Source organism: Sprattus sprattus (genome assembly GCF_963457725.1).
Source record: "Sprattus sprattus genome assembly, chromosome: 18".
NCBI classification, from domain to species: Eukaryota; Metazoa; Chordata; class Actinopteri; order Clupeiformes; family Clupeidae; genus Sprattus; species Sprattus sprattus.
Window position 1 is genome coordinate 22,188,636 of NC_137916.1, and position 24,816 is coordinate 22,213,451.

The window sequence follows — 24,816 nt, forward strand, 5'->3', positions numbered from 1 at the left end:
TGATGATCTGTTGTTGTGCTCTGCTTGGAGCGCAGTCGTATAATTCGTTATACCTGATGTCTTGCTGCAATTCTGCTGATCGTTTGTTGTGTGTTGTTTTTGTTTGTCCTGTCTTATTGTTGTTTCTATGTTTATGTTCATTTAATGTATGTTTACTATCTGATTGTGTTGTAGACCCCCTCGAAAACTAGATGGCACATCTCAAGGGGTTATTACCAATAAAGATAATTTCCAACATGTGCATCTGAAAATTAAAGTCTTGAACTTGAACTAATAGGATATTCTTGTTTCTGACCACTGTACCCAATTTTCCTTTTTTCTTCATCTTATTCTGCATCCATCTCTACAACAAAGTTACTCAAAGTTGTTTAGCATAGTAGGTGACATTAGGGAATTGGTAGCTTCTCTACAGTTGGGGGCGGTACAGTTTGACTTTGGCGAGTATTAGCAAATACACTACTGCGCAACCTCTACAGGCAGATGGTAGTCCTAATGACAAACCAGTTTATTCACGTTCACCATACCATGCTACTCAGAGGGCACGAACAGCTCTCATGGAGATCCATCTGTTACCGAACATGAGCCATCGGTGTGATGGAGTTTAATACTTCAGAATCAGCCTTCCAGTACACCTGAAGGTAGGCCTAGGTGATTATTGGGGTAACCAGACCAACACTGGTCACCCCAGTGATTATACTTGCTCGTTAAGTATTTGAAATCCGAAATACGGTAGCTAACTAGCTAACTAACCTCAGCTACGTTAACATAAGGTTGTTCTGGTAAGGAAAAAAGAAAACAATCAGCTATTCTGACAACGTAATTTTGTATTGCTAACGTAGGCTAGAATAGGTAACACGTGGGCCATAACAGCCCACATTCCATAACCTTTTCAAAACTAAGTTGACGTTCTGTATATTTCTAATTAGCAGGTACTATAGTGGTGTTTTTGTGACTTGATTTTTTTTCTGAAAACGTCAAGCGAAGTAACGTTAGCAGCTTGCTAACCTACGTTAGCAAATTAAACGTACGCTAGGATAAGTACACGAGTGAGAACGGTTGAAAACGAGTGTGTCAGCTTATGTGTCAGACTAAAACTGCTCTGGAGGTCGAAGCTATGTTAACAGAATCGGCCACTCTTCCCATTCATAACGTATTTTATTAGCCTTGAGGGAGTTGAATGAACTGGCTAGCATGCTAACTATTTGGCTAGCTAGGATTACCTCTCATGAGGTTTAAGTGTCAAACGCTTGTCATTTTACTTATGAACCCCATGTTCAAATAGTTGCAAATCACCTTTTTGCTGATCTAGCTGCAGAAAACTGTTTTGAAGTTTGGATAACAAATTGCACTCATTTCCCCCGATAAGAGGTATCTATCTATCTATCTATCTATAATATGAACTGTATGGTTGATATTGGGCATTGCCAGTAGGTTACACATGTACCGTCAGACACATGAACGTGCAATCTCCCACTTACATGAAACAGGTTGACAGGTCAATTATGTGAGCTTGGGTCGTCATATAGACAACAAAAAGCCCACTTGGTTGCACCAAAATGAGCAACCATTGCAGCTCCCCGCATGGGGAGGAAAACGTGACCTGCGTGCGCCTGTTTACCTGCCCTTAGACTGCTGCTAGGGGAAGAGGATGATGAGCCAGTTACATCCCTCGTGTCTGAACAATTGAAAGCAAACCAAATATAAAATATTTAGACCTATAAATAAAATATAAGACCTGAGGTTTTTAGGTGAAAGATAAAAGATGAAAAAATGTAGGTCTACTTGCTTTGTGCACAAATAGTCACTTGCTTGTTTCTTTAATTTATACTTATATTATTAGCGTAGGTGATTGTGATGTTAAACGATATTCAGCAGTTTCATTATTCGTAACTAACGTTACTTTACCCTTCTGGGTAGGTAATCTAGGCCTTCTTAACGTTAACTGATTGTCAGTACCGTTGCTAGTTTGTTGTCATTATGTGAACGCTCCCAATTTGGAAGTGGGACAAAATGCGAACTTTCCCATTTTCAAGGTGCCTGAACGTACTGCTTTTACCTTCATGGCCATGTTCAGTGGTTGTTTTGTTTGAGCAAGTTAATCTGTTACAAATTATCCAAAGGGGCTTGCTTCTGCAGCCTTCACTTGTTGAGTGAGGCGGTACAGGGACAGAATCACCCCCACCCACTGAGTTGCAGTGAGCAGATAAGCTATCAGAGTGTCATAGTGCAGTATTTATCCTACCAAAGGCAACCCCCCATTCCTGATATGTCCTTCAGTTGTCACAGTTTTGCTTGAGAAAGTAAAAAAATGTTTGTCTTTTTTCCCAGAGGAGTCAGTTTTGGAATAATTTGAGGGGAAATGGAAGTACCTCCTCATCTGGTTGTACGAATAGCTAAGTGTTTTATGGGAGGAAATGTATCTAGAGTTTTGCAAATTATGCCGTAATGGAAAGACTAGTGTGGAACTGTCATATCCTCAATGAACAATAACAAAACAACAATTGCTTCAAGAGAACAGAGCTCTCCAGTTCCAGTGGTGACGCACATTTGAGGTGATGTGTTTTTCTCAGTCTAGCCTCAGTCTGACTGATAAATGAAGATGAACAGGTTTTTTAATTCCTTGTTTAACCCATAGAATTTTTGATATTTATTCAATGTCGTTAAGAAAACAACATGTCTGGAGTAGGCCAAGTAAGTTTATGAGACCATGCACATTTTATTTAATCCTCTTTTCTGTTTCTTTCTTGCTGTTTGTGTGTGTGTGTGTGTGTGTGTGTGTGTGTGTGTGTGTGTGTGTGTGTGTGTGTGTCCCTCCCTCAGGTTGTCGTGATGGGGGAGCGGCCCGATGTCAATCCCCGAGTAGGGATTACCCCTGTGCAGCAGATGCTGGCCTCAGGCACAGGGGCCCTCTTGACGTCCCTATTTGGTGAGAGGCTTTCCTTCCTTGTGTCCTCCGTTCCAATTCACCCTTTTGTCATTTAACCCTTTAGTATGTTTCATTTGTGTCTCCGTACGTTTGACACTCTGTCTCTGACTACCCAGTAACTCCCCTGGATGTTGTCAAGATCAGACTACAGGCCCAACAGACGCCTTTCCACCAAGGTAAGAATGGTGACCCACCACTGTTGTCATCTAATCCTTGTTGGACTGTTGTTAAACAAAAAGACACTCACAGAAAACACGAGGGAGACATTTTAAAGAAGCACCATGCGAGACAGATTTTAGGTGTAAAACAACAAGCGTGCTTTAGCTAACCACTTACATGCTTCACGCAGTTCTAGTGCTCTGCTGCTCTTGTTTTGTCTGCTCTCACTTTGATGTATGCTCTTTGGTATATGCTTGCCACCTTGCTATTTTCCATTTTGTATTGTTGTCTTATAGCCTTGGCATCTGACAAGGGTTCCTGGACAAGGGTTATCCGACCCTCAAAGTGTGAGTATATGCTCTGTCATTTACACACACACCACACACACAATTACATAGATGAAGACACATAAACACACGTGCTTGCCTGCCCATAGTGCATCTAACTAGCTTAATAGACATGAGATAAACTAAACAACAAACATAACATATAAATAAAGAGTTAACAACTCTGCTTTAGCCTTGGATGCATTCAAATGAGATTACTAACAGTTTAGCTCTGCAGAATGCGAATACATGCTAATCTTCTCCAACTCTAAACTGCTCACACAAAATCTACTTTTGTGCAGTTCTTTTTACCTCTGTTAATTCCTCCATTAATCAGTGTGTTTTGTGGGTATGTGAAGCATGGGTGAAAAGTAGCCGCACAGCACTGTTTTTTATTTATATCTCGGCAGAACAAATATAACCCTGTAAAGTGAGTTTTTGCCAGAGCCGGCTGGATTTAGTTTGTCTTGCTGTGATGTGAGTCTACACGGTCATTGCCATGGCGTTTGATATTTATAGCTCATCTTATCTCTGCAACAGACTGCCTACCCTCCACTGGTGCCACTGAACCTTTTGTAGGCAACCCCTTGCATGTCTGAGCAAATATGTGCTGTTAAGTAGCATGTTCTGCCATTTCTTAGAATTGTTTTTGGAATATCCGAAACATCAGAATGTATGCCTTGTTGATTATCTTCATTTATAGCAAAAAGGACATCTATAGATCTGTTGATTTTGGAACCCAATGGTTGTTTGCAAGTTGAGTCAAAAATTACTTGAAATGAACTGTCCTTCAGACAGGTAGGCTTGTGCCATTTTATTTCTTGTGAATTTGGTAAAAGTGGATGTTACAGGGATAATCTTCTAGGCTAAAGGAAGACAGCATGACAGTGGTATGACTCCAGACTCTGCTGACCTTACAGGGAAGTGCTTCCTCTATTGTAATGGACTCATGGACCACATTTACGTCTGTCAGAATGGCACAGGCTGTTCCAGCTGGTACAAAACCCCAACCCATTTCAGTGGGACATTGGTGAGCATACCTGTCTGTCTGTCTGCCTGTCTGTATGTCTCACTCTCTCTCCCTATTGCCCTATCTCTTTCTCTCTCTGACATTCTCACGCTCACACACACACACACCACACACATAGCCATTGTTATCAAGTCCTATTTTCTAAGAATCAAACAAATAACCAGATATTCTGGTTACTCTCTTTCTCTTTAACACACACACAGCTGTTATTGTTGAGTCCTATTTTCTTAGAATAAAACTGAATAACCTTAAATCAGATATATTGGTTACAATGGTGTACATGTCTGATATCCACAGCAACAGTGTCTCCACATAACACACACTTTTTTTGTTTCCTCATAGGACGCCTTTGTGAAGATCACTCGGCATGAGGGAGTCAGGTCTCTCTGGAGTGGCCTTCCACCTACACTGTGAGTAAAGTGTGGCAAGGCATCCTCCTGTTGTAAAACATTGTTATTGCAGGATTATTCTACCTTTCCATTTCACTCATAGACCAGAATAGAACAGACTCTGGCAAGCCAATCAATAAAAGCTCATATGTACAAGGTGACAAGTTGTCCGTTAAGATATTTGTTGTATGTAAACAGTTCATCACTGAAACAACACTCAAACACTGGCTCCTGTTGGTCCACAGGGTAATGGCTGTACCTGCCACCATCATATACTTCACCTGCTATGACCAGCTGAGGGACTTTTTGCGCTACAGAATGGGTTACCAAGGCAACCATGTGCCCCTCATCGCAGGAGGTTTGGCCAGATGTAAGTGGCATATATTCTTACACACACACACACACACACACACACACACACACACACACACACACACACACACACACACACACACACACATCTTGTGGTTATAAAAGGCAACCAGTTTGAAGTGTAGTGCGTAGTCTAATAAGGAAATGTGAAGATGACACACTCATTCATGTAATCTTGAGCAAAAGCTCTTCAGAGACCCTTGTAAAGGCTTGTCAAACCCATGTGATGTAATCACAATAACGGCAGGCACAGATAACTGGAAAGACATGAGAGAGAAAGGGGAGGGAAAGATACAGGATGTTCCACAGCCAGACTTCGCAAGGTAGACAGCCAAAATCCTTGATATACTCTTAAAGAAAAGAAAAAGCAAATAGTTACTTTACTGAAACTTATTTATGATTTTTTTGAAATCATATTGTAAATGTTATTGAAAGACGGTTACTACTGAAGCCAAATAACAACCATCAGCTGATCATGTACATTGTGTGGCTTTTATATGTGGATTAATGTTTCATGCGTTGATAGTTTCAGTAATAAAAGCTAATAGTTGATTAGAAATCATCTCTCTTTTTTCCCCTCCTCCCCCTCCGTCTGTGCCCCAGTGGGTGCCGTGACTGTGATCAGTCCATTGGAGCTGATCCGCACTAAGATGCAGTCTCGCCGGCTGTCCTACAAGGAGCTGCAGGTGTGCATCCGCTCGTCGGTGGCCCAGGACGGCTGGCTGTCCCTCTGGAGAGGCTGGGGGCCCACTGTCCTCAGGGACGTGCCTTTCTCAGGTGAGTTTACGTTAGCATTAGACATTGACTCTGTCAGCTGATAGACAGTTTTCCTCAGGGATATGGAGGACATGGAACCAAAGCACACTCTGCACAAAAAGACAGAACTTGCCCAAGTTGACAATTGACAAACCATATAAGCAGTGGCTCATGTTCACTCAGTCATAGTGAACGTGTGGTATATGTGCCACTTTTTCCCCCTTTTTTTCATTCCGGCCAGCACTTTGACTTTAATTATCTTAATTACAGACGTAGTGAGAAAGGATTTCCTGCTCTATACCCCTTCAGCAGTACCTCTCTCATATGTCTTTTTAAGAACCATTAATAGAAGGGAAGAAAGACCATGCCATAAATGGTATATGATACCATATACCGGTGCGTTAAGATCCAAACGGTTCCTGTTTGTTTTAACTGCTGTCATTACAGTGCATGTATGTAAGTAATGGATAATACAAACTACTTCACACATGCAGTTATTATTACTCTTGAAAAACTTTAAACCTAAATCTAATCCTAACCCGGAGTACAAGGCCTGTTTAGTCCTGGACGACTCTTCAACGTTTGATGGAGCAGTTTCTCACAGTCATGGTCAGGTGATGTTCCTTTTCTGTGTCGCATGCGCTGCCGGTCCTTTCTTGCTCATCTGGGTTCTCCTCTGTCTCTCTGTCCCTCAGCCCTGTACTGGTTCAACTATGAGCTGGTGAAAGGCCACCTGTCTGACCACTACAGCGTCCCTCACTCAGCCTTTGCCATCAGCTTTACTTCAGGAGCGATCTCAGGAGCTGTAAGTAGGCAATTCTTACACACTCAATGGTGTTGCACTCGCTAATGTTATTTCCCATTTATGGTTCTTTTAGTGCACTAACTGGTGGTTTCAACTATCCTTTTTCTCTAACAAATTATTCTATTAGCATTAAGAAGCACATGCCTTTCCTCTCCTGTTCCACTGCTCCATTTGTTTCCCACACACATGATTAACATGAGGACCTTTTTGCAAGGGAAACGTGAGCTCATATAAAAACAGGCTTCTTTTGCATTACTGAGTCACATGCCATTTCTTTCTTTTTCAATCTAATGGGAATCGTGATGGGGAAGATCTACAGCATCACACCATGGAATACCACACTCACATATTTAGTTATTGGTCACATTTTGGAGGCTCTTGTCTGGTACTATTTGGGTATCAAAGCATGCCATTGCATATATTCCTAGGATGGAAAACTCAAGACTCACACAATTACTTTTCTCTAGCAGCATAACTTTGTTCACCATGTTCTACTGGATGTGGTATTTTCAGTTTGACAGTATTTATTCTACACCTGCTGTTATGTTCATTCAAAAGATGAGGCAGTATTTTCCAATCTGAGTAGGACAAACAACTGCCACTGAAAAAAAAAACCACTTGATGTTTGGTTTGGATGTTGAGGCTTTAAGTGTAGCCGATTACTTGCATGTACTTCCCAATTAATCACAGCCTTGATTTAGCAACACAAATCTTCCTTCAGACGTTGACAATCTCTCTTTGGACACTGCTGAGAGGGAAGTTAAAAGCCTTCAAGGCGCAGTGCCCTACCTAGTAGCGTTGTTTATACAGTAACTTTCTCGTAAGGCTTGTGACGCAACGGCATAATAAGATAAAAGAGCCCAACTGGCACATACTCTGAATGTGCTTCTTTGTTGTTTCAGCGTGTTCAAGGTCTCTTATCTCTTTTCAAGGCTGGGACATAGTGCAAGGAAACGAAATATCAGTGTTTTAGTGGCACACCTCTGTCCCAGTAAATAGGTGCCCCATGACCTATTTGTTTCCAGATTGCACTAAATGCCTGACTGAATGTATGGAAAATGGGTCAGTTGTGTGGGGAAAGTGGCACCCTGAGATTAGGATTGTTTGGCCTTTCCTCTCACAGTGTGTGTGTGTGTGTGTGTGTGTGTGTGTGTGTGTGTGTGTGTGTGTGTGTCTGTCTGTCTGTGTGTGTGTTTCAGATTGCTGCAGTGATGACCCTGCCCTTTGACGTGGTGAAGACCCGCAGGCAGATTGAGCTGGGGGAGATGGAGACGCGGACAGGTGAGGGCTGGGCTTGGCTTTAGTTAAGGGCATTTCACAATAGATGATGCATGTTGAATAAAAAATAGATGTTGAGGGAAAAAAATTGTTGGTGCACAGCTCTGAGGAATTAAACCCTTAAATGTAATCATAATGGTAATGAATATGATTATCATTAGGTTTATGGTTGTTATTGGGACGGGGATGAAATAACAATTAAACGATAACAGGTTCATAGCTTTGAGAAATGGGTCTGTCACGGTTGGTCTGTCATCAGCCCTGTTTCACTCTTTCGTATTGTGTCTGTCTCCCAGCCTCCATGAAGAAGGCCTCCTCCACATGGCACATCATGAAGACTATCTGTGCAGAGTCCGGGTATAAGGGGTTATTCGCTGGTGAGATACAGGCACCCTTCAGACATATTTAAACTGCTTAGATGTGGCTTTTGTTTTCTCCCATTTAAACAGGGTCACCACCTCCACTCATGCACCCGCCTTACCCAAATCTCTCCTTGTTGTCTTTTCTGCAGGCTTTCTTCCGCGGGTCATCAAAGTAGCCCCCGCCTGTGCAGTTATGATCAGTTCTTATGAGTTTGGCAAAGCCTTCTTCCAGAAGCACAACCTGGCCTGTGAGCAGCAGGGGATCTAAGTGACGAATCTGAGGTGTGAAGGAAGCCCTCTTGCCTCAACCCCAACGATTGGGCCAAAGCATGCTGATGTGAAGAGTGCAGACTGAGGCTGATGGTGTGAGGGAAGGGAAGGGCTTGTCCTCAGCGGTCCTTGGCTTGTTGCCAAACCTTGCTTTGTACTCTTTAAAACTTTGCCTGTTGGAATGTTGCTTTTCCCAAAATGATATGAAAATGCTTAATGATTTGCTGTAATGCCGTTTGGCTAAAGCCCTCTGAGTTACTCTGAGACACTCATGAGAAACTGACCAATAACAATACCCCAGCAGTGTCAGACTATTCCTGCCTTGTGGGCTGACTTAAAATAAACATTTTTGATGCCTTATCGTCTGGAATAAAATCAAAGCAACCTGCAAAGGCCAACGCCTGTATAAAGCATGGGAATTCTCTATACTGACTTCCTATAATTACTTGTTTAAGCCTGTTGAATGAGCCCCCATTCATCAACAGCGGATGTATCGACCTCTGCAAGTTATCCATCCTCTGTGAAGAGACAGCACCCCCTGCTGGATGTTCTAATAAATACACCCAAGGAGGGTGTCGGATTCAGTGGAGTTGATGTGCATGCTCGATTGCGCATTTTCCCCAGAATGAATGGCCTGGACACCAAGTAGAGACCACACGGAGGGCTTATTTCGTACAAAATGTGGGCTCATTGTGTTCAAACTGTGATACATTTTCATGGCAATGGGTTGCCAGCTGTTGTTAATATTAGTTGTGTAATTAAGGTACACTCTAGTAAGTGTTATGATATTTTTCAGATTAAAAACTATTTTCCCCTGAGTGTGAAAAGGAAGTCCACATTCCTTTGTTTTCAGATTTAGATCTCTGGTCTGTTTGAAAAATGTGTTTCAAACATCATCCAATATGTGATTTGAACATTTTATATTGTTTAAATAAAATATGTGATGACTCTCAGAACTCTTATATTATCAATAATTGCATGACTCCATCATACTGTCATACCTAAAATAAAGGATAAGGGAGTTTATGGAAAATTTGAATAGGCATGTTGAGTGTGGATCGGGCCGAATTGTTTTTAATTCATTCATTAAATTATTTTGACCGAGCCCGACGCAGACAATGTCTCAACTGTTCATACTAATGACAGATTAACGTACGGTTTTTATGAATAGCCTGCCTTTATCAAACTCGGGCATCGACGAGTGTACTGAAATGGACAGAGTCGCAAAAGCCCACAACGGCATCATTAGTCGCCTACGGACTATCCACATGACGCTCCAATAAAATACTTCATTACAACTTTACACTCCTTACAGTGGACATATCCAACAGCCTCATTAGAATCCGCATTGATTACTAAGCAGAAATGTGTCCATACAGCAGATTTCCCTTCGTTTTGTATTGTTTGAAAACTCTTCCTTTAAACTGGCTACTCTAATGTTGCTTTGGAATGCCCACTTGTCCTTCTTGAATGTGTCTTTCTATCTGCAGGGACCACTCAAGAAGGACAGAAACGTTTTAAACTTCTTCTATGAAGCCAGTTTGCCCCCTGTAATCAAGTTGTCACATCTAGGACATAAACAAATTCAGGAAGAAGGCTGTTATCCTAAATGTGATTTACTTTATTCTCCAAAACAAACGTCTGCATCATGTTAAGCATACACGTTGACTTACCTACTTATTAATGTTTAATATGGAATGTTGAATGCCTTATCGCGTTGATGTGTCCCGAGCCAGAGTATACTTTCTAAATATTTGGTGATTTGTTGAAATCAAATGCCTCACTGAAACGGGTGAAAAAAACTATTTCTAACTGTTAGTTACAGGTTTCACCAACACATGTGAACAAGAAATGATCACCGTTGTTTCGTGGGAGGAGCGTGTCACCGCCGTTTGACAATAGGGTCCGACTGCGTCCTGCGTCCTCCTGCCAAGACACGCCCCGTGTACAAAGACGCGCCCCTCGTGTAAAATACACGCCTATATACAACGACTGACCAATCTCAGCGTGATAACGTAATACGTAGGATTGTGATTTCCTACTGAAATCGGGGAGTAGTTTTCCAACGTAGCACAGAGACGGGTAAAAAATAACGAAATATTTGTCCTTGTACTGTTGAGTACGGTGTCACAATGACAATGGGATTTCCACTGAAGTTTCCCCCGTCCTTCCTTAGTCTGATGTTGGAGTTTATTTGTAAGCAACTTTATTGGAGCTCCAGCAGTTGTCTTGTTGAGCAACAACATCGTTTACTATTCTGTTACGAAGCTGTTGCGTTTTTGTCAAAACCTACAAAACGTAGTGATCTTTGCCATACAGCTACACAGCCTGCCACACCATAGGTACACAAAATAGGGTTTCAATATTTCAGTTAACTTCTGTAAGTCCAGATATTGCCTGGTGTTTGTAGGCTACGGGAGGGAGTCAATTTACTGTAACAGTGGAGTTAAAAAGTTAGTGTAACATTTTGCTCATGGGCAGTGTCATTTAAATTCTGGCTCTTAATATTCACAAAAATATTGATTGGAATTTATTCTGAAAATGTCAGGCTGACCAAAGAGTAATGAAGAGAAACCGAATTTGCATTTACTGATAACTGTGATGTCAAATGCATATACTTGGCTTTAGAGAGGTACAAAGTAAATTACTTAAAGGATACAAGCCTTAGAATTGTACATTTTCGCCCCTATTCCACTTGTATTGTTTACAGACAATACTTATGCATACGATAGGGAATTCTTAGTAAGGGAAACATGACTCAGGCCATAAGGGTAGGCTACATTTTTTTATTATACAGAAAGGGAAGGTCATTACACAAAGCATTTAAAGTAAATAAAAAAGTAAATACAAAATATGTGCAATAACATTAAGGGATAAAATTATTATTAAAAATGGGAAACACAAGAGGCATTGACAGGTATAAGTTAGCACAAAAAAAAGTACAAAATAAAGGGGACGGAGAAGAGGGCCCCCAGAATTGAGACCCAGAGGCAGAGCAGATGTGTGTGTGTGTGTGGGGGGGGGGGTGGCGCAGCCAAACATCTCGCAGGGGCCCCTTCTACAATATTTCGTGGGCCCAGAGAGAGAGAGAGAGAGAGAGAGAGACCCTTTTTACTCATTTATATCCCACTCCCCCCCCATCATTCGGGTGGCAATCCCAACTACAATAGCCGGGAAAGTAGTCAGTTGCATAAAAGCCCTGGAGGACTCCCCGCTGGCCGTTCCCCCTGTAGCCAGGCCCGCTGTCTTTGTACAGTTGGCGGCATTGCAGATTGCGGCACTCAGAAATGGCCAATGCCGTTCGGTACCTCTCCCGGTGGCTTGGAGCCAATCTGCTCCATTTCACCACACCTAAAATCCGATGAGCAGTGTCAGTTTAGATGCCTACACACATTTCTCTACAGCCACACTTTTTGGGCATTTTTATGGCATGTCAACATCTGATGCAACAGCTCTGTAAATGCAGTATTATTTAATAACTTACTGTCTAGCCAGTTGTAATGGGCCTCCTCATACAACTGTGGCTGGCAGACAACGGCGTTCATCTTTTGGCAGGTCATAGCCAGCCGCAGGATGGTGGAATAACCATCTTCCAATACCACCATGAGAAAAATCTCTCTCATCACTTCCTCCGGCAACTGTGGAAACAAACAGGTGGCAGTTTGTCAAAGGGTGAAGAGCTGGTGGGGGAATGCAAACAGGCTTTGCAAAGTTCTGCACTAGGGTTTTGGAATTCAATATCATAGGCACTGAAAGCAGTGAAACAGGTGCTTAGCAGTGTATGTATGATCAGGGCCTTTCAGTCATGTTCTGCCATGTTTGTAAAGAACAGCATATCCAAAAAGCTTTCAAATATGGTACAGTCTATGGCAGTTATTGTGACATACCTCCAAAATTCCAACCTCCTGGTCGTCAGGCCAGCGTTTTTTGAAAGGTGTAGGTGCCTATCACACACACACACACACACACACACACACACACACACACAGTGCAGTAAATGAATATGCTGGTACACAAATTTACACTCGCTCAGACACATTCACTCAACACACACAGCGTAAAACATTAACATACTGATACAGACATGTACAACACACACGTCCTACACACGTCCTACATACATGTCCATGGATTCATTATTGATCGTTCACTATTAATTTGAAAGGGCTGCGAGTTGTTTTTTAAATATTGTCCATTCATTTTCCCTTGTTGTTCTCAGAAAACGCTCTAAAGATTTGTTATTGTGTTGCTCTGTAATCATATAAGCTACTTGTGTAGACCAAAATGGTGTTGAGGATGTTGCCAAAACAATTTAATAAAAACATAAATATTATTTTTGTTTTAAGTTTGGTGTAAACAAATCCTCCAGTTGCATCCCAGAGGCACTTGTTGTTTGGGTCATATCATGCCTACACACGTCCTACACACGTCCTACACACATCCTACACACGTCCTACACTTTGTTGGAGAGCCTTCCCAGATGAGTTACAGCTGTAATATCTGCAATAGCTGCAAAAGATGTGTATATAAAGTAATATTACAGCAATAGGCCTTGAGATGGAGGTGGCGGGTGCGTGGCTGGCATTGGGCTCGGCGTGCTGAGGCCTTGAGATGGAGGTGGCAGGTGCGTGGCTGGCATTGGGCTCGGCGTGCTGAGGCCTTGAGATGGAGGTGGTGTCCTCATGCCAGGGCAGGTCTGCAGGTGCTTTATGCATGAAGTTTTGCTGCCAGTAATGGTTGAGCACACACTGTGGTAGTGTGGAGATTTTGTGTTGGCACAGTTGTGTTGGCACCTATAGATTTTGTAGCCTTCCAAAAAGGAACAGAAAAGTAAATTAGAAAATATTAACTGTTAGTATTCCTTGTTCACTACATCACAAGCTAATTGATATGTTATGAGTTTGATAAAAGTATAAAGAACATAGAATATAAAACATTAGTGACATGCATTTAACTTTCAATTACCATTGTGAGATATGGCTGCTCTGTCATGTGTTTGAACATGTGCAACCATGGCTGGGTAATCGCCAACTTTTCTACAAACTTGGCACCCGTAAGAATCTCCCAACCGCACTGGCTGCATCAGAGATCCATGTTTGCAAACAGTTGGATGGATCTGAAAAGACAAAAAGTAATTTCTGCTGCACAAACAATTCAACCAGATTTACAGTTTAAGTCAGCTCTTAGGCATCCAATGTGTAATTAACTAAACCAACCCTATATATATGCAAGTGTATACAATGTAAGCGCAGGTGTGACATAGATGCTGTAACATGGCTCACACAAACAGACAGATCTTCCTCAGGCATCTTTGATCTAATCAAGTCCTTTGCAAGCAGTGTGCAGATCCTTTCCCGCTCCTACTAGTTAGCGGCTAACCACAGTCTTGGGATGACAACTTCAAATCGGTAACACGGCGAAATGATGATAATCAAATCAATACAAACCAGTGAGAGTATATTGCGACAAAACAAACACGGCATCAAACGCGGTACTTAACAATTAAATAGGTAACATGAAAAGCAACAACTGTTAAGCTTAAGCAATATCAACATAAAGGAAAAGTTAGCAGAGACATCCCAAAAACGCAGCCAATTTGTGGTTGGATTGACGACACATTATTACGCTGTGAGTGTAGCCTACATGAAAATGTAAAGTAGAACTACACCAAGAACAATGACGGTATACGATCTCTGACTGATAATGCAGTCCACTTACCAAATCAATCGAGGCAATCATCATTATGCTGTCTAACTGCTGTTGACCAGTTCGTTAAATCTCCGGACTAGTTTCGACAAGAGAAGAGATCCGTAATGTCAAATAGATTATGGCTCTGCACGACGCTATGTGTGACGCCAGACGCCGTCGTGAATCAGACCAATCAGGGCCGACTAAATACACGCCCTCCTTACAATACACGCCTCCTCAAAATACACGCCCCCGTCTTGCAGGACGCAGTCGGACCCTACTCCCGTTTGACGCGTGTGTTACGCTCTTGTATAAATACCGAGCGCCGACCTTCCTCATTCTCTTTCAATCGGCTCGGAGACAAAATGGTGAGTGTCCTCACGCATCTGTTCAACTGTAGGCTTTACTATCGCACCGTAATCAATGTCATCCTTCTTTGTACAAGTCCTGTCTTGATGGATAAGTATTAAGACATGACTGTGGTACATTTGTTGGTAATTCGTTTTGAAAAACTATTGTGAGTTTAGACAGCATGGCTAGAACATTGAAAATGGGAAAATGGCCGCTACAGTCATGTTGTGGGCCTCTACTAACAGGCACTACATGCTTTTGTACGCTAAATAAGTTGTACAAGATATCTTTGGTGGACCAAGAACAATTATTACGATATGAATGAAACCTTAACCGCCAAAAATGTAACGTAAATTCTCCGAGGCGCCTACAGCGGCCTGCTAGCTATCGTTAGCTATCTAGCTAACGTTTGCAGCCATATTGAATATAAAACTGACATTGAGTGAGTACGATTGCACACTAGTGAATTTGCAATAAACTTAATACAGCCATCCGAGGAAAAGAGGGCTTTCATGGCAAGTGGCCTATATTTACCTGTTCTCCAGAGGTCTGGGGCTATTTGCATTGAAGTATAACTACTGGTATTGAAAAGACTGCGCTGTCCTGTTGGAAGTTGCCATTTTGGCCCATGAGCTGCGCTGGCTGAACCAATGTGGTTGTAGCTAGTCACTTACCAACACCAGACATGCAGTATTGCCAGCATTGTAGTTGTCCTGAAGCTAGTGACTCATTAGTTAACCTGATATGGCATTCTCTTGAGGCTGCTTGAAGGAGGCTTTGGCCTTTGCACTGTTCGTAACCTGCCTCAGTATATAGTCTGAAGTTTGGGTTCCATTCAGGTGCCAGAGTAAACACCGGTGAGGCAGGGGAGCGGTACCTTTTTTGTGCTGTTCCCTGTTCACTCATTGGGAACACACTTCCTGTAAACTGGCAACCCTAGTGTTGCTTTCGAATTCCCACTTGCATTAAGCTTAGTTCAAATTCGTGGGATAGTGATTTCCCGACGTTTGTTATACAGCAAACGTGCTTTGCGTTATCACACGGCACAGTTGCATTTGTTTGAAGTTGAACATGTGTTGCCAATTAAGTAATATTGAACTATTCATTTCAGTCCCACCGAAAGTTTTCGGCTCCGCGCCACGGATCTCTGGGCTTCCTCCCACGCAAGAGGAGCAGGCGTCACCGTGGAAAAGTGAAGAGCTTCCCCAAGGATGACCCCGCCAAGCCAGTCCACCTCACAGCTTTCCTCGGCTACAAAGCTGGCATGACTCACATCGTGCGTGAAGTCGACAGACCTGGCTCAAGTAAGTGCATTAATTTGGTACAGTGCAAATTTGGACAACGATGTTAGCTTGTCTTTGTTGCTCTTCTCTGCCAGTGATGATCCCCTCGACGGGCGGACAGATTTGGGCCTCAGCCCCTGTTGAATGTCGAGTTCTGAGCGCAGTTAGATTGGTCTACAGGCCTTTCCAGACCCGTTGACTTTCAAACATTGAGTGCATTGGTATTTGTGAATCTAGCATTTTAAATGACTTGGTGCTGTTAGTCATTTTTCCAGTGAATTATTTAATGTTCAAGTACTATGATCCATTTTTAAATGAATTGTCCTCACTCAACAGAGGTCAACAAGAAGGAAGTGGTTGAGGCCGTGACCATTGTGGAGACTCCCCCTATGATGGTGGTTGGAGTTGTGGGATACGTCATGACCCCTCGTGGCCTGAGGGCTTTCAAGACCGTCTTTGCCGAGCACGTCAGTGACGAGTGCAAGCGCCGCTTCTACAAGAACTGGTAAGATGCTTGAACTTTTTTTATATATATATATATATATATATCCACATTTTCAATAAACTACCCTATGTAGTCCTACTAGTATAGTAGTTTTATGGAGCATGATGTTACTGTTCAGTTTGAAGCCGTGTTGTGTTTCTTGCTGCCAGTCTAACATTGCGGTGACCCCTGGTGCAGCTCCGCTCGGGTGCCTCGTGCCCCGATGAGCTTCCGGGCTCCTCTGGCCGGTTGAAAGGGCTCCTTAGAGACCGAGCCATGAGCCAAAACGACCTATGAAGCTGTGGCTGCCTCCCTCGCCATACCCGAGGATGGGCGCCCAGCTCTGGCCACAGTTCCTTCCTCTGGCCCCATGTGGGTTTATGAAGGGTGTGTGCCGACCTTTTTCCTTGTGCCTCCCCCCTGTGTCACTCACGCCTCTACAGGTACAAGTCCAAGAAGAAGGCCTTCACCAAGTACTGCAAGAAGTGGCAGGACGATGAGGGCAAGAAACAGTTGGAGAAGGACTTTGCCTCCATGAAGAAATACTGCCAGGTCATCCGTGTCATGGCCCACACACAGGTTGGTTTTGATCTATGTGTCTTCTGTTGGACTACATGAGTATTCCGTGTAGGTTTGCCTCTTTCGGCCATGTACCTAAGTCCTAAAAATGGGTTTCTTGGTAAGGGTGTTCAGTGACGAGAACAAGGAATACTGCGTCAGGCATGGCGCCTGATTCTAATGAAGATTTATTCCGCTGCCTTCCTTCTGAGAACACAACCCATAAGCTGGATCACCAGTAACATTAGATAGTGGTTCCCAGTATGGCCATGGCCTGTTTGAAGGGGTAGTTGAGCTAATAATCCAATGGACCTGTGCCTAACATGGTGTTGAATGATTACCCTTTTAAATGGCAGCTACTCATAAGTTATAGTGATGTACTAAGTTATAGCACTGATCAATTGCAGCTTTAACTCTGCAAATGTTGACGCTATGTTTAAGAAAAGCTTTCAAAGCTGATGGCCATTTAGAAAAGTTAAATTGCAAATAATAAGTTGCACTGGGATGAAGTGCATTTCATATCATAAGGATGTTGTTTGAGTTTTGCATTAGATGTTGGGTGACCTGCATTAGAAGTGGAAGTTCCTTAGTATAGGTGTCTAGATGTTTCTTTTTGTGATGTCATTTTTAAAAATGTCCCTCTTCTCTAGATGCGTCTGCTGCCCCTGAAGCAGAAGAAGGCCCATCTGATGGAGGTTCAGCTGAACGGTGGCAGCATCGGCGACAAGGTCGACTGGGCCCGCGAGAAGCTGGAGCAGGCTATCCCCATCACAAATGTTTTCTCCCAGGACGAGATGATTGACATCATCGGTGTCACCAAGGGTCATGGTTACAAGGGTACGTTGTCGACCTTTTGTGGGGTTTTTTGGACTATATAAGTATTCTGTGTAGATTTGCCTTGTTCGTTCATTTACCTTAGTCCCAAAAATGGGTTTTTTGGTAAGGGTGTTCAGTGACGAGAACAAGGAATACTGCGTCAGGCATGGCGCCTGATTCTAATGAAGATTTATTCCGCTGCCTTCCTTCTGAGAACTCTTCTTTACTGCTCCGATCCTCAGCCTTGGTACTTTGTCCTAGTATGACTGCACTCATGTTGGAATCAAGTGTTAATTATTTAATGTTACCTGTGCAGGTGTGACAAGCCGTTGGCACACGAAGAAGCTGCCCCGTAAGACCCATCGTGGTCTGCGTAAGGTGGCCTGTATCGGCGCCTGGCATCCTGCCCGTGTGGCCTTCTCTGTGGCCCGTGCTGGTCAGAAGGGTTACCACCACCGTACCGAAATCAACAAGAAGGTAAATTATGTGCACCAACACTTTTAAAATGCACAGTGTGTGCTGTGCTTGGTAGGTTTAGTATGGTACTAAATGTTTATGTGTGTGCGCTCAACAGATCTACAAGATTGGCCAGGGCTATCACACCAAGGAGGGCAAAGTGGTCAAGAACAACGCCTCAACAGATTACGATCTGTCCAACAAGAGCATCACCCCCATGGTGAGTCTCAAATCAGGGCAGATTTTGTGAATACATAGGTGTTATGAAGGCAGTGGAATTGTGATGTATAATTCCAAACATCAACCATAAATATTTTAAGTTATGTATCACTGACACTTACAACACCCAGTCTCATATTGGTTTCTTGGGTAAGGGTGTTCAGTGACGAGAACAAGGAATATTGCGTCAGGCATGGCGCCTGACTCTGATGAAGATTTATTCCGCTGCCTTCCTCTGAGAACATACCCAACACTGGCATGCATGATCATCAAAGATGCATTTGAACAGTGATTCCCAAATTATGGGGTTGGCCTCCTTTTATTTATATTTTTATATATATATATATATATATATATATATATATATAAAAAAAAAACTGCCAGTGAGTTTGCATGGAAAGATCTCAGGTACATGTTGTACCATTTTGTTTCCAACTTAATCCACACGTTTGTGTCTGCAGGGTGGCTTTGTCAGCTATGGTGAGGTGACCAATGACTTCCTGATGCTGAAGGGCTGTTGCATTGGGATCAAGAAGAGGGTGCTGACTCTGCGCAAGGTGAGAGGGATGGGCCCTCAAGAGGCCACTGCTCTCTTGACCAAAGGCACAGGGTTGGGTTTTTTAGAATAAAATTGAAAACTGAATTTCTTTTCCTTTTTTTTTTTTTTCCCCTCCAGTCTCTGCTTGTGCAGACCAGCCGTCGTGCTTTGGAGAAGATCGACCTCAAGTTCATCGACACCACTTCCAAGTTCGGACACGGACGCTTCCAGACAGCCGAGGAAAAGAAGGCGTTCATGGTAAGCAAATTGTCTTTATTTACCTGGTCTCTCCTGTCGTGTTGGAAGTTGCCATTATGGCCCATTTTGCACTGATCGTAACCTGCCTCAGTATATAGTCTGAAGTTTGGGTTCCATTCCGGTGCCAGAGTAAACCCCGGTTAGGCAGGGGAGCGGCACCTTTTTTGTGCTGTTCCCTGTTCACTAATTGGAAACACACTTACTGTAAACTGGCAACTCTAGTGTTGCTTTAGAATGCCCACTTGTCCTTCTTGAATGACTCAATGTGTCTTTCTGTCTGCAGGGACCACTCAAGAAGGACAACATTACCAAGGAGGAGACCGCTTGAGGTTCCTGAGTTGGCTGGCTGTGTACATTGTGTGCTGCAGCTTTTCAATAAAAGGAAAAAAAGAGAAACTTGGTTGTGTGTGTGCACTTATTTGCCATACTGTGTTTGTAATTGTATTTAGGTCTGACTATTCTGTGGCGTGCACATTGGGCCCCACACAAGAATGCAGTCTTGCATACTTATTTTTTGACTGTTGCAAGTGTGATTAAATGGAAGTATTGCTGTAAAGTTCTCTGCCTTTAGTGTGTTGGGAGTGATCTAGTGAGAAGTGCCTTAACTCCAGAGATTAGTAATGTGGCAGTTTGCCTCTTCTGGACTTAGGTTAAATGAAGATTTTTGAGCAACAGACTTGGTAGTTGGCCAAATAGAGTTGGTTATTCTGATTTGGCTAGGCCTCTTGGTGATCACGGATGTCACCACACATGCAGGTAGTTGGGGTAGTACACTTGGAAGAATGTGAAGTGACTGCTCTGAAGTTACTACAATGCATAGCACATTAGTAATTGTGCTGTGGTCACCCATCTTGATTTTCCTGATTTGAATGGCCAAAGTGCATCAAAAGTTAATTGAATTCACTAAGCATCAGCTCTGAATGGAAATGCCTTAATTTATGCTGGGCAATACCCACCCTAGGTTAGACCTCTGCTGTTTAGAAATGGCAATAGACTTCAGCGCCTGACTATACCTGCAACATTTGCTGGATCAATTCAATCCTGTAGAGTGTTTCTACATCCTGTGTCTGGAAACTGCTGATCTACCTGATGGCACTTCAGTCCTCCAAGCCTCCTCTGTACTCTCTCCCCCCCCCCCCCCCCCACACACTTATGTCGCTCAACTCCTCAGGCCTGGCCTGCTGGCGGCGGCCGCTGCTGCATCCAGATGGCTGCTGACCACACAGCTGCTCCCCTCTCCCTGTCTTCAGCATTTGGCCTGCCCTCTGCCATGCCCCCCCCCCCCCCCCTCACAGCACTTTGCCCTTGTAAGGACATTGCCCTTGCTGTGTGTATGAGAAACACAATTTTCCACTTAACTTAACGCTTGTGTAGTTAGTGCGGTTATCTTTATTATCCAGTACTATATGTAGTTGAAGCTTACCAGTTTATGTATACAGTTGTCACCTGAATTCAGGTGAGTAAGGGGATATGCAGTTACTCTACACATTCTCGCTTCATGCAGGGGAAATACTTAGTGCTAGAGATGACCAATCCATTAACACTGAGCATTTGAACTATTCTAACAGCATCACACAGTCATTACAGTACACGCTGTGTGCGTGTGTGTGTGTGTGTGTGTGTGTGTGTGTGAGAGACAGTGATGGTGAGAAAAGAGGTTGGTGTTTATAGCGGCGTCCGCTGGGAACCCACCTAATTAAGCCTTTTTGTCCACACTGACTCACAGCAAAACTGCTTCCCTGCACCGTTTGGGCCAGTAATGAGGAGAGCCCTGGAACAGCTTCACAGGCCGTTTAAGCCTCAACCCCCCCGCCCCCACTTCAGTGCCACTCAGCAGGCACTGGAAGTATTCTGCTCACTTGGCAAGAACAGAGCCGCTGTCCCCCCTCTGCCCCCCCTCCCCCCCTTGCGCTGGCTGTAAAATTCATAAGGATTCATCAAGGTCGTCCCTATTTTCTGATGATTCCAGTCCTTGGGCTGTTGACGTTCCCTTTTTTCCAGTAGAACTTTGATTATTTATTTATTTAGGCTACTTTTAATCCTTATCTCAAAACTTGTTCTTTTTGTCAAATAATTGTTTTAAGGGACTTGCCACATTAATAGATGGAATCATTTAGAAATAAAGACCAGATGTAGTGAGGTTTTCCTCCCATTCCAGCGGGTAATAAAAAGGTGCTGTCTAAAAATATGAAGGTGCTGTTACTCTGGTGTGAGATTTAAGTTTTCATGATGCTGTTTGCCCATACACAATCTCACCTGTTTGTAGTGTTATTAACATGACACTGACTGAAGGATATTTGCAAGGCACAGGTAATCCTGAGAGTATGTGTGGGGCAGAGCGGTGTGGCTGAGAGCCCAGTGACAGACATCTAGTCATCTTATGGAACCCATTAACCAGCAGGGCCAACCCATTTCCCCCCAAACCCATCCCCAGGAACACTCTTGGCACCATCCCCTTCACTCATGCCAGGCCATTCGTCAAGTATCGTGGCTCGGCCTCCTGCCTGTGTTCTCTTTTTTTTGTGTGTGTGTGTGTGTGTGTGTGTGTGTGTGTGTGTGTGTGTGTGTGTGTGTGAGAGAGAGAGAGAGAGAGTGACGGAGTGTTTCGAAACAGCTGGTAGCCTCAAGCTCCTCTCTGTTCTTGGCACCTGGCTAATCTCTGATTCAAATGAGGACTGCTGTGGCCACTGAGCATCTGCAGACCGCTGGTGAAGCTGCGCCATGGCAACAATGCTCCGCTGGTGATGATGGCTGTTGGAGGGGAGTGTGTCTGTTCGGGGGGGGGGGGGGGGGGGGTGTTGCCAGTCGTTAGACCTGCTGGTGTTTGAGGGTGCTGGAGAAAGACATCATGGTTTCATACCTAGCTAGAAATGAGCCACCAATGACCAATGTATGATTTTGAGCGAGACTACCATTGCATGGCCAGAAAACCCCCACGGGGACCCCATACCATTAGCTTGCTAGGGGTTTGTAATTGGGCTACAGTGCGACAACACCTTGAAACTCAACTGCCTGTCATACTACTCGCAGTGCATGCAACAGGAGGGGAAGAACAAAAACAGAACAGTGGTTAGTGAGAGTCTGTTAACTGAAACAGCTATCTCAATGATTTAATTTGTCTCTGCAAATATGTCAATTATAACAACAAATACTAGCCAGTGACAAATAATAATAATATTAATAATAATGAGTGTACACCAGTGTATTCAGTTTGTCTCTAAATCATTTAAAAGGGGGTAGTTAAATGTGTCTGCAGTTGCCTGATTTCAAAATGTCATACAACAGAGATTTGCGGTGTTATTGGCAAGATTTTTTAACAGATTTATTTAGTGTTGGTTTGCGAGAAATTTGCCAATTTTGACAAGCCAGCTTGTGTTAGATCCCAAGATTGCAACACATCACGTACTTCTACACAACATGTTCAGTTTGTCACAAACTTGTTGAATGTTTCTACCGACTGTTATTTTAAACTTGCTGCTACTGGTGAAGATACTGCTGTGAAAGGTATGACACATTCCAGCAGAGACATTATGCCTCTCCAGCCTTAGTGTTATGGGCATTTGACATAGATAAAACCTATCCACTCACCTGAAAACATTTCCACTAATTATACCATTTCATAATTGATATTTGATGTAAGTAAGTGACTATAAGGCTAGGTTTGAGCAGATGTTTTGATACAAACTAATGTGTCACTGGATGACCAATATTTGTATGCATTATCCTACAGAAGGTGTCCACAAACACGCATTTTAATTTATCACAATTCATATATAATTATTTATTTCTGGCAGTTCCTTCACTTTCCACCTCTTGCTCTGCTGATACTGTGAGCGTGCACAAACATGCCAGTTACTACATCAAGTACAGTATGCCTTTTATGCTTTACACTTGAACAGAAACCCTTTGTAGACAGTGGATATTTTCAGAATTTTGCTTGGTACCTCCAGTGCCTAGAATTTAAATTGTACATGAAAGAGCTGATCATGAAATGTCTTTGTATGTGTTTTTGTTTTCTCTTCCCCCTGAACTAGCTGGCTTCTTCGAGAGGGGCCTTGTGTCGTGGTGTGGCGGGCTGCAGCTAAAGCCCCGCTGCTGCACCACAGCATCAGTATTCTGGTCCTGTTCCCACGGACACCGCGTTCCACCAGTCAAGAGCCCCAAATTCTCTATGCGCTTCCTAATATCGCCACTAGGGGGAGCGCTATGGCACTGCATTTGATCTTTTTTCCCCCCTTTGCAGTGTGACTCCAGATTAAGCAGCTAGAGGCCATGTTAACCATGCAGCAGTGAAACATTAAATCATTCGCAAATTGGAACCGATGCATTCACCCATTTTTTTCTGCAGAGAGCTCCCCTTGGACAAATTCAAAATGATAAAGTCATTGTTGGAGAATCCTGCTCGTGCTTCTGCATTTCGGCACATTTTTATTGAAGACTTGTTTCATCAAGCCTTACACAAAAGCTTACTGCTTTTTTAAATCTCTTACTGTGTTTATGTATATTAGCATTGTTTGATACCATTATTTTATGAATCTGTAAATGACTAAACTCAAAACTCAACAGCCTTTTTTTTTTTTTTTGCCAAGGTGCGATGCGGAACGCTGCCTCAAACTCTCCTTGACCCAAAATAACACGGTAAGACTCTGCAGTTGTTGGCAGGTCAGAAAAAAACCACAAGCTCACTGTACGCTTAAACACAGACACACACACAGACAAACACACACACACACACACACACAAACACACAGACACACACACACACACACACACGCACGCACGCACGCATGCACACACACACACACACACACACACACACACACACACACACACACACACACACACACACACACACACACACACACACACACACACACACAGTGAATGCTACATTGTGTATTACAAACAATTTTTTTTAAAGATTTGGATCAGCACCTCAAAGAAGGTCAGATTCCCCTGCTCCTCTCAGACCCACAGTGCCAAGGCGCTCTGCACCATACAGGGACATCCCAGGTATATGCTTGATTCACCCCAAGGCCAGACTACTCCAACTCCCTACCCCACTCCACAACTCTTCCAGCCCAATGCCAAAGGGCTTATGGGCAGCAAGGACCAAGGGGTTCCGCAGCCTCGTCGAGGGCCGCAGACACAAAGGCAGCAGCTGGGAATTGTGCCTTTACTATTCCCAGCCAGAAGGGGACAGTATGTGCCTCAGGCCTCCGCTCCGCTCCACTCCTTTCTCCTCTCTCCTCTCCTCTCTCTGTTCGGCTCTGGTCCCCCCCCCCCCCCCCCCCCACTCCCACCTCCCTCTCCCGTCCTCCACCTCCCTCCCCTCAGCCCCAACCCTCTGATCACACAGCACTGCAGAGAGACATGCCAGGCACTTTGATCACCACACCAGGAAAAGAAAAGAGAGAGAGAGAGAAGGAGGGAGGGAGGGAGGGAGGGAGAGCACTCATCCCTCACACTGATATTGACACACAGGAGGACAG

The 24,816-nt window shown here is 43.6% G+C and overlaps 2 protein-coding genes across 2 annotated transcripts; both read left to right on the forward strand.

Moving 5' to 3' along the window:
• The first annotated feature begins 500 nt into the window (after positions 1–500).
• Positions 501–9,620, forward strand: slc25a39 (solute carrier family 25 member 39). Its single transcript, XM_080856906.1, has 12 exons — positions 501–638; positions 2,821–2,926; positions 3,043–3,102; positions 3,382–3,432; positions 4,332–4,441; positions 4,784–4,851; positions 5,076–5,200; positions 5,806–5,979; positions 6,654–6,763; positions 7,963–8,044; positions 8,338–8,418; positions 8,553–9,620. Exons 2-12 carry the CDS (start codon positions 2,830–2,832, stop codon positions 8,669–8,671), a joined length of 1,077 nt encoding a protein of 358 aa, XP_080713032.1. The 5' UTR covers positions 501–638; positions 2,821–2,829; the 3' UTR covers positions 8,672–9,620.
• Positions 9,621–14,625: 5,005 nt separating this feature from the next.
• On the forward strand, positions 14,626–19,720 carry rpl3 (ribosomal protein L3). The gene is made up of 10 exons (XM_080856903.1): positions 14,626–14,729; positions 15,824–16,016; positions 16,332–16,500; positions 16,923–17,058; positions 17,688–17,874; positions 18,170–18,330; positions 18,428–18,529; positions 18,990–19,085; positions 19,205–19,324; positions 19,608–19,720. Exons 1-10 carry the CDS (start codon positions 14,727–14,729, stop codon positions 19,650–19,652), a joined length of 1,212 nt encoding a protein of 403 aa, XP_080713029.1. The 5' UTR covers positions 14,626–14,726; the 3' UTR covers positions 19,653–19,720.
• Positions 19,721–24,816: the final 5,096 nt, after the last annotated feature.

What these genes read in the sequence shown, in the direction of transcription:
- slc25a39 (XM_080856906.1), top strand. Translation starts at nt 2,830, where the DNA reads ATGGGGGAGCGGCCCGATGTCAATCCCCGAGTAGGGATTACCCCTGTG. An exon ending in ACAGACGCCTTTCCACCAAG is followed by an intron (nt 3,103 to 3,381) that starts GTAAGAATGGTG and finishes GTTGTCTTATAG; the next exon opens with CCTTGGCATCTGACAAGGGT. An exon ending in AGTGGCCTTCCACCTACACT is followed by an intron (nt 4,852 to 5,075) that starts GTGAGTAAAGTG and finishes GTTGGTCCACAG; the next exon opens with GGTAATGGCTGTACCTGCCA.
- rpl3 (XM_080856903.1), top strand. An exon ending in ACAAGAGCATCACCCCCATG is followed by an intron (nt 18,530 to 18,989) that starts GTGAGTCTCAAA and finishes TTGTGTCTGCAG; the next exon opens with GGTGGCTTTGTCAGCTATGG. An exon ending in GGGTGCTGACTCTGCGCAAG is followed by an intron (nt 19,086 to 19,204) that starts GTGAGAGGGATG and finishes TTTCCCCTCCAG; the next exon opens with TCTCTGCTTGTGCAGACCAG.